Source organism: Portunus trituberculatus, chromosome 43 (genome assembly GCF_017591435.1).
Source record: "Portunus trituberculatus isolate SZX2019 chromosome 43, ASM1759143v1, whole genome shotgun sequence".
Lineage (NCBI taxonomy): Eukaryota > Metazoa > Arthropoda > Malacostraca > Decapoda > Portunidae > Portunus > Portunus trituberculatus.
The window spans coordinates 26,343,640-26,359,395 of record NC_059297.1 but is presented as its reverse complement, the minus strand read 5'-3'; the positions used below and the strand labels follow the sequence as shown (position 1 = coordinate 26,359,395).

The window sequence follows — 15,756 nt, the reverse complement described above, 5'->3', positions numbered from 1 at the left end:
CACGAAAGGAGGCTGTAAGAAGTCCAATAAGCCACCAGGTCTACTCTGTATAATGTTTACTTACTTATACCGTAAGTCCTCGTTATACGGTACATATGCGCGTTCCTAAAAACCTTGCCGCAAATCGAAATTACCATGTACTGAACCCATTATAACATGTAACAATAGGGAATGATTTTCAGCAGATCAAAATTCACCCCTACAGAAATTAAAATACATGAAAATAGTAATTTAAGAAAAAAAAATGTAAAGTACTGCGCAAAAGAAAAAAACTACTGTAAATGTTTTGATTTTACCTTTCACTCGCCATGTATTCTATCAGATGATGTCCCTCCCGAGGGACAGTAGGGATTTCAGCCCTTACTCGTCTTCAGCTGAGTGGGTAGACGAGGATAAGACGTCGTAGTCTGCACTGTCGGAAGCAGATGTGGAAGGGCAGGTGTGACAGGGACGGCATGTCTGACTGGCTTCAAGAACGAGTAGATAGAGAACTTTGGTTTTTCTTGTTTTTTCATCATAGATTTCTTGATAAATCTTGACATTTTTCTCTACGTCATGAGCCACTTTGCTACTCCTGGCAGGATTTGGGTCACATTCCTTCAGGGTTTCCAGAGCTTTTTCGATACCACCGAAACATTCTCTTAGAGTTTTGAAGCCCAGGCCACGCACAGGTTCTTCTTTCTCGTCTCCCTCTTTTTCTGCCTCCTGTGATGCCTTATCTAGTTCATCATTTAAGAGAAGTTCAGCATGGCTTTCCAAAAGATCTTGATCATCATCATCATCAACTTCATCGAAGCCAGCCCTATGGCCCAGATTTACTATGTCATTTCTGATCGCACCGATGTCGTCTTTAGCGAAGCCTGCGAAGTCATGCGCACATTCTGCCCATACTTCATTCCACGCCAAGTTTATGGTAGACGTCTTCTCTTCGTCCCCAGATGATTTGATGTTATCTAAGGCGTGTTTGATGTTATACGACTTCCACCATTCTCTGATAGTGGGCATGCCAGGTCTATCTGTGCCCTTTATCAGTTGCAGAATGGTTCGCCGCTGGTAGTAGGCTTTAAATGTTTGCCATAATTATTATGAATATATTTGTGCTTACAATAGACCCTTTAATATTCCATTTATTCATCTAATTTGTAATGCATGTAAGTAATATGTAATGCAGTTTAAAAAACGGGGGGGGGGGGGAGAAAGAGACAACAGGCTCCAAGGGTGATCAAGTTAAAGTCAGTATTGTGAGGGGCGAGGAGGTCGCGGCGTTGACGACGTCATCACCCCTGCTCCCCAGCGCTGGGTCCTCTCGGATGACATGAGGGGATACCATATTTGTGAACTTTTCTTACCGTATATCGAATCGAGGGTAGAAATTTCCAAATGCAGTAACTATGAATTTACCAGATAAAGAAGTACCATATAACGAGGACTTACTCTATTTTTACTTATGTCTATACTATCATAACGTCCTGATGATTCCGTTCAACCTAACAACCCTGGATACTTTGATATGTTTGGCACATGCAAGGTCTTGCGAACGCGTCTCTTGATTCTTATGAGCATGCAAGGTCAGCAGTTGGCGACGGTTGTTGGATAATATACATAGTACTACGTACTTACTGCTCCCTAGCTGCCGCTACCTACCGGTATTCAGAAGTGCCCAGCTCTACACCACACTCCACAGACCAGGAAAGCGAGGCCACAACCCCTCGAGTTACATCCCGTACCCAGTCCCATTTACTGCTAGGTGAACAGAGGCTACATATTTATAAGAGGCTTGCCCATTTGCCTCGCTGCTTTCCGGGACTCAAGCCCGCACCCTCTCGATTGTGAGTAGAGCGTGCTGACCACTACACTACGCGGTGTGTGAGTGTGTGTGTGTGTGTTTGTGTGTGTGTGTGTGTGTATATATATATATATATATATATATATATATATATATATATATATATATATATATATATATATATATATATATATATATATAATTATCCGCCCTCTCGTCCTTACACAACTTCCACAGCCGCGACAGATATAATACTCACCAGTCACCTCAGCGGCAGCCCAGTACGCTAGGAGGGCCTTCAGCTTCTTTGTGAATACTAGGTCCAGCAATGATGCTTCTCCTCTGAACCGTGTTGATTCTTCCACCCACTGATCCAGTGTATTCATCATATATAGTTAACTGTAACAATTCCTCGCTCCACGATCCAGCATTACCCATTACTTCCATCATTCTCCAGTTTACTCTTTTACAGTTAATGTCTCCAACTAACAGTATTTTTCCATCTCCTCTTATCATATTATCCAAACATTTAATCACCTCTCCTTGCATTTTCTTATGTTCTTCTGTTCTCCATGTATTTGTCTTAGATGGCACATACGTGACTATGATTCTCCATTTTTCTCTTCTTCTATCTTGACTGTTACTCCCATAACTTTCACCATGCCATCCCCATACTGCACTTCTTCTACACATATATTATCTCGAACCATTATTAGCTCTCCTCCCATGATACAATAACGAGAGATCAAAAAGTTATTGTACCATGTCTCCTCCTCCCCATTTCCCCTGTCTGTCTTTTCTCCAACTTTTATATCCCTCTTCCTTAAAGTTAATATGTAGCTACCTTCTCCTTTAGTTATGTTTCTGCTATGCACATCATATCCAGTCTTTGTTTTCTTTAAGTAGTGTCTAACCTAGCTCCAAACACACTGGACAGCAACCCATCTATATTTGTATAAGACACTCTTAATTTCTTGACTCTTCCAATATTTTTTTTTTCCGAAGATACCACTTCAGTCTTATATCTATAACTCTCCAGTAGAATTTCTTCTTATCGAACTCCCTCCTTTTCTCGTTTTTTTTTTTTTCTCCTAGCTTCATTTCTTAGCACTCTCTCCTTTTCTCTCTCTTCCAGGTTCATATCTCCTTTTATCCATATATCTTTTATTAAATTCGGTATCTTCAGCTAATTTCCCTGTTCTTGTCATCATTATCTCCTCTGCCGCCACTTGAGATCTCATTCGCACTCCTAGTGGTCTCTTTCCCCCTTCACTCTGGTCATTTCCTCCACCTGAGGGCTGTTCTGAACAAATTGTATAACACTCTTAGCCAGCTCTCTCTCTTACGAACTTGTTAGGGATTTTTTTTAACAAAGTTCCTCGCAGTCCTCCTAAGTTCTCTAGTTTCCAAAGTAGTCTGGTGTGTGTGTGTGTGTGTGTGTGTGTGTGTTTATTTACCTAGTTGTAGTTTTACAGGGCCTGGGGCTTTACGCTCGTATGGCCCCGTCTCCATATCTACACTTATCCATCTTTTCTTTAAAACACTAAACCCGAGAAAGCGTCCCACGCGCTCGCCTCGATTACCACTCGCCTCCCACTTCCCAGCTCCTCCTGATTTGACGTCAAATCCAGCTGATTTGACGTCACATATATGAAGCCATGCTATTGGTCAGAGAGAGAGAGAGAGAGAGTATGATAACGAATAAGGGAGCGTTTCTCAACATTTTTACCCTTGCGTGACCCTTAAAATACATGACATGTCTCAAGGAACCCCTTCGGAAAAACAAAATTATATACCATATATTTCTCATTTTATGTGACGTCAAATCAGCTGAGTCAATAGGTGATGTACTCAACTATGGAGCTGCTACTTATATGTATTCATAAGTAATGTGATGAGAACTCAAAGGTTGGTGAACAATAGCACTTTCTACATCCTGATTAACAGGATGTAGGTGTTGTCAGCCGCCAGCGTTATCAGGCGCTGCTGTCGGAGGGTGTCGGACAGTTACGAACTTACGAGTGATAACTGCTCAGTGCTGGATGATCAGAGCAATTGGGTGACCTTGGGTAAGTATTGTCCAGCTGAATTCACTGGTTCATATAGTTTTGTCACAGTATTTCCAGCACGACGTGTAAATAACTAGGTAGGGATCATAGGGTAGGTTGCCATCCCACGCTCCTTAAGAAATAATAATTATAGTATACTTAACGAATAACAACATCATTTTAACTATCTCATTTGCGGACCTCACATAACTCAGAAATCATGAACGCGAGAGATTGACTCGTTCTTGATTCAAACTTAAGTATTTTATCTCAAGGGCAATATTAACTGATGAATTTGTGTTTTCCCTCGAATGCATTATTCTGATAATATCTGGGGCACTGTCACCATATCTGGATAAGTTATCTGTTTGATGTTGATGACACTACTAATGAGATAAATTGTTTACGAACATTAAGGAGTGACCTTGAATTTTCCTTACATTCTGCAATGACTTAAATCGTAGAGATTTTTCTTTTTCCATCATCGTTACAGTATAACCGAATATATACTTTCAAGCATTATGACAAGATGTGCAAATGCCTGCTTAAAAGTTTGCCCTGAAGCTGTTCGTCGTTTCGACGTTCGTTGTCAAAGATTCGGTGCCTCGGTGGAGGAGCTGCGAAGGGGAATTCGGGACGGTTTCTCAGGGACAGTGCCAAAGATTCCACTTATTCCTTTATTTTCGCCTCACCCTTGTTCTTCCCATTTAACTGCTTTCATCGCTATATTCGCCTCACCTATGGGTTCTATTCCGCCTGCTTCTGTTAGGGAAGTGCTTTCATCTTAGTTCTGCCCACCTCTTTATTTTGTATGTATATGTTATTCAGTTATCTTTGCGGTGTCGTGCCTTTCAATCTCACATTCCCAATGCAACTCGCATATTCTTGTGTTCTTTCCTTCCTTCTATTTACCGTTTCAAAAGATAAGTCTTATGACCAAAAATTTTTTTTTTTTCTGAAAGTATATAACCCTTTTTTTTTTTTTTTTTTTTTTTTGTGTGTGTGTGTGTGTGTGTGTCCTTAGCTGCACTTCCCAATATGTAGATAAGAAAAAGGAAAAGAAAGCTTTACCATCCCAGTGAATATTAGGAAATGTACTTATCAGTAAAGAAACAATTCACAATATGATTATGTACAAGTCTTAGATCCTTATTCATGAGGATTTGATTTCATTTATTTGGCACATCTGTGATGTTATAATAACATAACGGACAATACCATCTAAGATTTACCATAGCCTTGGTTGGTTATCTCTTGAATGGTAATGATGTTGGATTTAGTTGGTGTCCCAATAGGTTTGACTCCCAGCAAAATTCTCACAGACAGTTTATAAGGTTCGAACAATAAAGGTCTTTGTTAGTGTCCTTACAAGTCTGATTCCCAGCCAAAAACCTCTCACAGTCTATTAATCCAGATGTGCTAACTTGGCACCTCTGAATTGTTCTGTTCACTTGATTAACCCCTTCAGTACTGGGATGCATTTTTATCATGAATTGTTGATGTGATTAGACCAATTTATATACATTAGAAAGGGTCTATGGAGGTTAGAAGATAGATGGCCAGAGTCTTCATTATTTTAGTCCTAAATAGTAGTAAGCAGAATGAATATGAGAGAGCATCTTGGTACTGAAGGGTTTAATCCTTATTTCCCTACTGCAGAGTTAGAGATCTGTCATTAGGAGACAATTTTTGTGGGACTGAAGTTATTTATTTATTTATTTTTTTATTAATTATTATTATTTTTTTTTTACCCAAACCCAACATTCACAAGCTTGATGTTCAGCCTAATTGTCATTATTTTTCATTATATCTATTTATATGTTATAACGTATCGTCATGTATCCTAGACAAGTTTTTTTATTTGACAGACCATGATATGTGCAATGCAGCATACCTGGAGGGCTGCACGGTTGCCAGTGCTCCCTGTTTCTTGCTTGGCTATTGCAAGAATGGGAGCACATCAAATGGCAGAAGCTGTACAACACAAAAAAACTGTTCTCAAGTCTGTTAAAGAAATTCCAGGCCCTCCGACCTTCCCTGTGATCGGGTGTTTACCGACCTTGTTTATCTTTGGAATGAGTGAGTATGAGCTAGGTTTATTTATCTGTTGCCATAAAAAAACATAAGCAATAGCTTGTATTTATGAGAATCTGTGAGTAGATATTATTATTGTGTTCATTATATGTGTATATACAAGTACTTTATGTTCATGCATGTATAAATAGTTTTGTATGCATTGTGAATGCATAATTACTCATGTTTATTCATGTCATAACTTTTCATTGTCTAAAGCTTACCCTATGAAGTCCATTCACAAGATGTTTCTGGACTTGTCAAAGAAGTACGGACCCATAGTGAGGTTGGAAAACCCACAGTTCCCACCTGCGGTCATGGTGACTGACCCCATCTACATAGAGGCAATGATCAGAATCACCATGGACAATCCATTACGATATGGCTTCTTTTCTCTAAAGAAAATCAGATATGAAGCAATAGACAACTACTTTGAGAAAAAAGGAGGTCTTCTTGTTGAGTGAGCCTGTTTATATATATTTTTGTTACTTACATTAAATTGATGAAATATTCTTTGCAAGTACTTTTATCTGTTTTTAGATGTGACAGTCAAACTTTTGCGTTTCTTACAATTCATTCCATGAGCATAACTTTTCATTCACATTATAATGATTACCAGATATTACTAATACCTAATTATTGTTCTGGTCCACATGGTTTTTATCATTGTTCCTGTTGTTTATTAAATAATTATTTGTGTGCCTATTTTATGTGTTGAACATAGATGTACCTATCTTTATTTTGGTTATACATAGGCACCTAAGCTTGGTTCATATAGTCATTGGTATTTATTAAGTCCTTTTAATCCTTATTATATTTATTTATCTCATATAAGGAAAGTTTAATCTATTTGTGTTTATTATGCATCATCTTATCCTCAAATTTTCTTGTGTCCTGCCAGATATCCAAGTTATTTTCTCCTCTGCTGCAAGATTATGCATGTACCTTAGTGTTATTTCAATGCAAGTCATGTTTTTCATTCTCTACATAGGAATGGTGATGAGTGGTGGCGTGTGCGAAGTCGGGTTCAGACTCCTATGTTGAGATCTAAGAATGTGAGTTCCTATTTGCCTGAGGTGGACCAAGTCACCCTTACCTTTGTGGAAAGGTAAAAAATATAAGATATAATGGGTCAACAATCTTTTGGAAAGTACTGAAGTGTAAATTGAGAATCAGTCCTTTGATATGTTGGGCATATGAAGTAAGTCATTATTTGTCTTTCAGGATGGCCTCACTTCAGAAGCAGCATGGTGAGATGCCCAAAGATTTCCAGACTGAATTGTACAAGTGGGCTCTAGAGTGTAAGTTTTCTTGAAAAATATAAGAAATTGAAAGTGGTGGTGGCTTTCTTTTCCATTGAGTTACTTAATTATAAACACACAATATATATATATATATATATATATATATATATATATATATATATATATATATATATATATATATCAATGAAGTATCAATATTATCATATATTAACATATCAATTTAAACAGGAAGAAAACCATGATGTGAATTTTACTTGAGTAGACATCTTATTAGCCCAATTGGTGACCATGCTATTTGTTGGCATAGATGCAGTGAGACTAAATTTGTTATTGTCTTCTATAACTGAAAAGCTTTCCCATGGCCTCAGGTGTGGGGCTGGTGGCTCTTAACCGTCGCCTTGGATGCCTGGCATCTGATATACATGAAAACTCTGAGCCCATGAGACTCATCAACCTGGTAAATGATCTCTTCAAATCTTTGCATCAGAATGAGTTTGGTTTACACTTATGGCGCTTCTTTCCCACAAAAAGCTTCAGAACTCTGAGAGAAAAGCATGATGAATTTTTAAGGTACAGTAATGAAGTATTTTTTCTTCTGAAATTATGTTGGACAAATCTTTAGATTATTTTGTGATACAGTTCCGATACAGTTCCAGCTTTTTTCCCTGTCACTTTCTCTGTCCCATTCTAAATGCTTCACACAATGTTCCCATATCAGTTATCTCTTTGATGATATTTGCTTTCATTTCTAATGGACAGCTTCTATCAGTACATCTTGTTTTTTAACTTCAGAGATCCAGTGTGATATCTTATTATGAAAGCCTTTCTTTTTGTATTTTTCTTGGGTTATCTTTATCTTCATAAAGTCATTCCATCTTACTGCCTGTATTACACTCCACCCATTCCTCCATCATCAACACTCATACTCTTACTCTTATTTATATTTGTCCCTAAGTCACTATCTTGATCTTCATATACTCATTTCTCTTCTCCACATCCATAAATCCTTTTACTGTGAATTGGACTTGCATTTAGATCAATATAACTTCTACTGTATACAGCTGTGAAACTCAGAGAGTGATGGAGGCTGGGGTCCATTTGACATTGATTTCCCTAACTAATTTTTCATATGTTTGGAATAAAATATAATGAGCATGCACTGATACTGAAATTATTCCTTTGTTTTTATATTAGACTAGCAGACAGCAATATTTGTGAGACTGAGAAATTGCTATCAGCTAGGGGTACAGAGAACCAAGAAATCACCTTATTGGAGAGGTTGCTTATGGTGCCTGGTCTCTCCCGCAAGGATGTTGTAACCCTCATCCTTGACATGCTATTTGCTGGCATAGACACAGTGAGACTGAATGATTTGTTATTGTCCTGATATGTAAGGATCGAATATGAAATAAAAACAATACAATCAACTGAATCTTGAAGATAATTTTTTTAATCATGTATTCTTTACAGACTTCTCACACCATGGCATTCACACTGTACCTTCTGGCACGCAATCCTGAAGTGCAAGCAAAGTTGCAGCAGGAGGTGGACACTGTGGTGGGTAAACACGATGGGCCACTTACTGTGCGTCATCTGGCTCAATTTTCATATATGAAGGCAGTCATCAAGGAGTCATTCAGGTATGTGCATGACTAGTATTCATGATTCTCCTCATATATTGAGGTTTATGTAGTAGCTTAGTATTTATTGGTGTATGTCTACTATTCATAGATTTCTCTTCGTTTTCAGAATTTTCCCTCTTGTAATTGGCACCAGTCGAACTCTAGACAAAGACCTAATCCTTGATGATTACTTGATTCCTAAAGGTGTAAGTATATTACCTTATATTGCATTCATATTTGTAAAGATTTATGAAATTAAACCTTTTAATTGCTTGCCTGTTTGTAAGAAAAACTGTTATATTTGTTTGATAGATGGTTGGATGCCACATGATAGACAGTGCAGCAGGTGATTTTAATCTTACCAATGTTGGTATGTGGATTTTCTTATGTAAGGGGAAAAGCTGGCCAAGGGCAACAAAATGGGAAAAGGCCCACTTAGAAATCAAATGGAAAAAAAAACTTTTATTCACATTTATTTTTTTTCAATATGATAATAAACTGGCTAAAATACTGAAGAGAAACTCCAGTGACACTTATAGTTTTACACTACACTGTATAGTTATAATAGATAATTATACTAAAAGTTATACAGTACAATTAATTTCAGGAGCAAGAGGGTAGCACTACTTTCAGTATGCATTGGCTGCTGCTGTTTAGAATCAATCACATATATCTTAGTATTAAAGAGAGTAAAAAACATAAAACTTTATGGTTGTGTTGATATTTTTGTTTCATGACATGTGGTGGGCACTGTACAGTGGTCTGTGTTTGGCATCACTAAAAGTTATACAGTACAATTAATTTCAGGAGCAAGAGGGTAGCACTACTTTCAGTATGCATTGGCTGCTGCTGTTTAGAATCAATCACATATATCTTAGTATTAAAGAGAGTAAAAAACATAAAACTTTATGGTTGTGTTGATATTTTTGTTTCATGACATGTGGTGGGCACTGTACAGTGGTCTGTGTTTGGCATCACTAAAAGTTATACAGTACAATTAATTTCAGGAGCAAGAGGGTAGCACTACTTTCAGTATGCATTGGCTGCTGCTGTTTAGAATCAATCACATATATCTTAGTATTAAAGAGAGTAAAAAACATAAAACTTTATGGTTGTGTTGATATTTTTGTTTCATGACATGTGGTGGGCACTGTACAGTGGTCTGTGCTTGGCATCAACATGGCTACAGGATGGGATGAAGCATACTTCCCAAGGGTCAAGGAATTTGTGCCTGAACGCTGGCTGAGACACAAGCCACTAGGGCCCATTCACCCCTATGCTGTCCTGCCCTTTGGAACTGGTACAAGAATGTGCATTGGTAGGCGCCTCGCTGAGCAAGAAATGTATGTCTTCCTTGCAAGGGTAAGTCACGTCAAACCAAAGTTGAAAGTTTGTATATGAAAAAAAGAAGGAAAATTATATTCCAATAAACTAAAAGCATGTATGAAGACTCTTAACCCTTTCACTATTAGACAGTTTTTTCCTGTAGTGCCTCGCAACTTTTCAGAGACTTTTTTTTTTTTTTTTTTTCATACTCAAGTACCATGTGAAATATTTTGTGGCTTAGACAATAGAATACTAATCTTTTATTCTCTCTTTAATTTATCTTTCCCTGCAAACTACATTTTTATGCTGCTCTAAATGTTACCAAAATACAACCATAGCAGTAAAACAGTTAATTAACCTTACCAAATGATATGAGGGTGGTCATTTGAGGATAAAGACACCTACGTATCAGGATGAACCTTCAGAAGGTCTTGTGAATGGGCTGGTTCATGCACTCCTTATCCTCCTGGAGTTAACAACCACACCTGGAAGGGATGTTTGTCAAATGAAATTGAATGATCACCCAGATGAGATGACTGAATATTGAATTCAAGAGAAAGATTTTTTTTTTTCATGATGGCAAAGGAAATTGTTACAGTGTCAAGTAGAATTCTACATTTAGCAAGTTAAAAATAAATCAAAGTTATAGATGCATTGTGTAGATGGGATCCTCTCTCTCTCTCTCTCTCTCTCTCTCTCTCTCTCTCTCTCTCTCTCTCTCTCTCTCTCTCTCTCTCTCTCTCTCTCTCTCTCTCTCTCTCTCTAATAATAATAATAATGGTAATGATAATAGTAATAATATTAATAATAATATGTTAATGATAATGAAATAATAATAATAATAATAATAATAATGATAATATGGAAAGCTGTGATTAAAGTTTAAAAGTGCTATAAAAAAAAAAAAAAAACAAGATCTCTAGCAGGCTGTCATAGTGATTTCTTTCTTCCTTCAGGTGATGCAGCGGTTCACTGTTGACTACCAGTATGAGGACATAGAAGGTCTCACCAGCATGGTGTTTGTTCCATCACAACCACTAAGATTCAATCTCACTGAGCGGTCCTGATTATCTTGTTTATGATATCAAGAGAGGAAGGAGAGATTCAACTAAACAAAATTAAGTTCATATTGATGATGAAGAGTGGCCTCTGCAGGGTCACTTATGATCCCTGAAACTGTAGCTAACATATAGAATTACAAAGGACTGGAAGCAAGAAAGTAAGGAAAGGCAACACTACATGGAAATATTGTTCCAACAGAGAATTTGATGGTGATAGTATTATTTGGTAGTCCAATGATAATAATAATAATAATAATAATAATAATGGTAATAATAATAATGATAATTATGATAATAATAATAATAAGTAGATGAACCAACAAGGATCTTAGCAAGCATATTCATACTCCTGGAGCAAACTGTTATGAATTGCTTGGTATGTGGGGAGCGAGTCACATTCAGGAAACAGTTAGATACACACACCTGGCTCACTCATTCAGTGTTAGAATCAAGCCAATGTTTAACGTGGCTCAACATTCTTCCTCTTCACCTCGGCTCACCATTACTTCTAACAGACATTCTATACAAAATTCCAGTTAGTCACTCTGTTTAGTTGCAGGCTTGTGCACTAATAGGTATTTAGCATCCTGTGTGTCTGTTTAAACAAAAGTAATACTGATGAGCTGGCACTGGTCTTTATATGCCTGTTAGTCAAACTATTATTTTGTGATGAATATCCTAGCTGACATATAACAACAGACCCCTGTCCCCATATCATCTGTTATATGCATATGTTACCATCAAATGGTGTTGATGTGGATTATATGGAATTATATGGTTATTAATTACTGTATATAATATATATTCCTGTATGATCTGTTTTTTCTTGTATAAATGTACTAAATGCTGCCTAAAAAGTATTGTTTCAGGGTGGGCCACCTATGTTTACATATACAAACTATTAAGTACATACCAGATATTTGTATTTTTGTCTGTATAAGCTTGTATAAATGTTTTAAGTGTTGTATTATAATATGTAATAGGCAATGACCTATAAAGTAGCAAGACAAACAGAGGATGCAAGGTGTCCTATTGTGTCACTACATTAGTGTGATATGTAATGTTGGAAACATGGATTTCAGGATGAAGCACTGGCATTAGTGTTCCATTGTAAGGTAATAGCTTATGACTGATGTCAGTTTGCCACACTAATCTGCAATGGTGGCACCAGGAAATTTTCACGGGGAGGGGGTGGTAAAATGTGGAGGGGCTTAACAAACTGTCATCAAAGTGAAGTATTTTTGGTAAATTGCTATATATTTTAGTACTAAGGTACATTTCAGACACCTATACACTGAGAATAGTGTCAAGGAAATCCAGAGTAATGTATATTCAACATTTATTACCATTAAGGTAAGAGCCACTCTATCAAAAGAAATAAAATATATAGATATGTGTGAGTGCACAGTTACCATGGCAGAAAAGAATGATTCTCTATGAAGTTAATACAATCTGAGAAAGAATGATAAAAGTTAGAGCATGGCAAACAGTCCAAGAACTTTAAAACAAATTGCTTCTTCAAAATTATGTGTCTGATCGGGAGATAGGCAGCAAATGTGTTTATAATAGTATCAATGTTCAGTGTTTGGCCTTCCTAGAATTAACTGATATTACAGCAAAATTGGCAATATTGGAGGGCTGAAGGGGGGATTGGCTCATTATTCTGGGATTAAAGCCCTCCCCTTGCTGCTGCCACTGATACCAATAGTGCATAGCTGGTTATCATTTATTAACTTGGTAGAAGAAAATTATTCATAAAAATTTAAGAAGCCAGGTTTCATTGTCATGACTGGAATGATGCTGACATAGACGGACAGATAGACTAGTATATTTTTCCCAGTGATATTTGTTCTCAGTGAATGTTCTACAGTTCCTAGTTGTTGTTTAGGGTTATTCTTTAGTATAAAGACTTAGTATGAATATATTATGACTGCCAGTCATTCATACTGGATGATTATTTTAGATTATTTGATAAAAACTCAAAATAAGATAATGTGTGTATTTGACTTGCATCTTATTAGTAAGGTTCAAGGAAAATGATCTTAAAAAAAAGGTTCAATTTAAATTTTTAAAAAAGGAAATTGTATAAAAATAATGTTATTTTGCCTAATAGATAAATTATACTCTCTGAATCATCTCTACTAGAACTTTTTAACCTTTCTAATAATTCTACTGTGATTAATAATTAACTATAGTATAATGTATGTTTTTGCATCCCTGACTGCACTCCATATATCTCATTTATCAACCATTTTTATGATATTTGTAATTAGAAATTCCAAGTACAGTTATCATGTAGCTGTGGAGTTTTAATTGGTCCCTGCATTTTATCACTGCCTTCTATTCAGCATAAGAGGAGCGGGAGTCTGGATAAAGAAACAGGTGTATAAAGATTGTAAATCATCCTTGAGGGGTAGAAATTTGCTGGGTTTGATGTTCTGACCAACATTTTGTGTTTATCTTTATTTCTAGGCAGTTTTGACCTATATCCTAAACCAACAAGGAAAAGAGTAGCAGAAAGTAGCAGAAAAAAAAACAACTAAAATGAATGGGAAGAAACCATTTTTACACTATTCTATTGATCCTCACGTTGGTGTATTTGTGTTTTACATTGAAGATAGATCTAGGTCTACATGCAAATTGATCTCGGTACAAAATTTCACTAGGGGGATAATACTATGTTGTTTATATAGGTTCAGATTTCTCATATATTAATTTGTGTAATTTTGAAATTTGATAAAAGTGCGGTTTTTGAGTGATTTTTCCATATTGCATTCTAATAAAATATGTGAGTTTCCAAAAGGAAATGCAACTTTTTCCTAATATTCTGATTCCTTCCCCCCTCCCTTTTTTTTTGGGGGGGAAGGGAAATAGAGTGGTAGAGATGTATAATATGCTAATATAATTATTAGTAATGGTTGACAGAGTACAATTTTGGATTAGTCACATACGTGTACAATGTCGGGTATGTATGTATGTATGTCTCGTGATCACGTACGTGTATTCACCTAGTTGTATTCACCTAGTTGTAATTTTACAGGGCCTGGGTATCATACTCGTGTGGCCCCGTCTCCATATCTACACACATCCAACTTTCCTTTAAAACTATGCACACTCCTTGCTGACACCACCTCCTCACTCAAACCATTCCACACCTCCACACATCTTTGTGGGAAACTATATTTTTTCACATCCTTCAAGCATATTCCCTTGGCTATCTTTTTACTATGCGATCTTGTAGTTCTACTTAAGTTTTCCTCTCTCAACATCATTTGCTCATTATCCACTTCATCCAGTCCATTCAACAGTTTATAAACCTGTATTAAATCTCCTCTTTCTCTTCTTTGTTCCAAGGTAGGCAAATTCATTTCTTTTAATCTCTCCTCATAGGTCATTTCTGCCAATTCCGGAACCATTTTTGTTGCCATTCTCTGCAATCTCTCCAACTTCCTTATATGCTTCTTTTTATAAGGGGACCAAACCACTCCAGCATATTCCAATCTTGGTCTAATTACCATACTAATTAATTTCTTCATCATATCTTTATCCATATAATGGAAGGCTAATCCAATATTTTTATCAAATTATACGTTTCTCCAAACATCTTATCAATATGAGCCTCAAACTGCCCATGGTCTTGTATTATCACTCCCAAATCCTTTTCCTTTTCCACCTTTTTCAACACTACTTCTTCACCCATCTTATATGACCCTCTTGGCCGTCTTCCACTCTTCCCATCTCCATCACATGACTTTTGCTCAGATTAAATTCCATTTGCCACCTCTTGCTCCACTCCCAAATCTTATCCAGGTCTGCCTGTAAAATTTCACAATCTTCTTCACTCTTCACACACCTACACAACTTCGCATCATCCGCAAACAAATTAATATAACTGTTTACTCCCTCTGGCATGTCATTAATATATACCAGGAAAAGTATTGGTGCCAGCACTGAGCCTTGTGGGACTCCACTCTCCACCACCAACCAGTCCGACTTTGCATCCCTTATTACCGTTCTCATCTCCCTCCATCTCAAGTAGTTTTCCATCCACTTTAACACTTTTCCTTTCAGTCCTCCATAAATCTCTACTTTCCATAACAGTCTCTCGTGAGGTACCTTGTCAAAAGCTTTCTTTAAATCCAAATATACACAGTCCATCCATCCCTCTCTCTCTGTATTTTGTCAACCACTCTTGAATAAAAGCTCAGTAGATTTGTTACACATGACCTCCCTTTCCTGAAGCCAAATTGATGATCCGATAATAACTTATGATCCTCCAGGAACCGTATCCAATATTTCTTTATCACCCTCTCACAAATCTTACCGACCACACTTGTTAGAGACACAGGTCTATAGTTAAGAGGCTCTTCCTTACTGCCTCCCTTATAAATGGGCACCACTTCAGCTCTCTTCCACTCTACTGGTACTTCCCTGTTTCTAATGAGCACCTTATAATATCATATAATGGATCAATCAATTCTTCTCTACACTCCTTCAATAATTTTCCTGAAACTTCATCTGGTCCCATCGCTTTATCATCTTTAAGTTCCTCCAACATTTTATATAACTCCTTTT

The 15,756-nt window shown here is 36.9% G+C and overlaps 1 protein-coding gene across 2 annotated transcripts; it reads left to right on the top strand.

The window, feature by feature from the left end:
• Positions 1-3,687: 3,687 nt before the first annotated feature.
• Positions 3,688-13,481, top strand: LOC123518393 (probable cytochrome P450 49a1). Of its 2 annotated transcripts, none has more exons than XM_045279207.1 (11): positions 3,688-3,855; positions 5,703-5,913; positions 6,127-6,367; positions 6,899-7,015; positions 7,132-7,208; positions 7,541-7,742; positions 8,367-8,529; positions 8,643-8,812; positions 8,922-9,000; positions 9,953-10,156; positions 11,077-13,481. In XM_045279207.1, the coding sequence occupies exons 2-11, from the start codon at positions 5,706-5,708 to the stop codon at positions 11,185-11,187; spliced, it is 1,572 nt and encodes a 523-aa protein (XP_045135142.1). In that variant the 5' UTR covers positions 3,688-3,855; positions 5,703-5,705; the 3' UTR covers positions 11,188-13,481. The 2 variants fall into 2 exon arrangements, with proteins under 2 accessions (XP_045135142.1, XP_045135141.1); XM_045279206.1 differs by lacking the exon at positions 3,688-3,855 and adding an exon at positions 4,446-4,643.
• Positions 13,482-15,756: the final 2,275 nt, after the last annotated feature.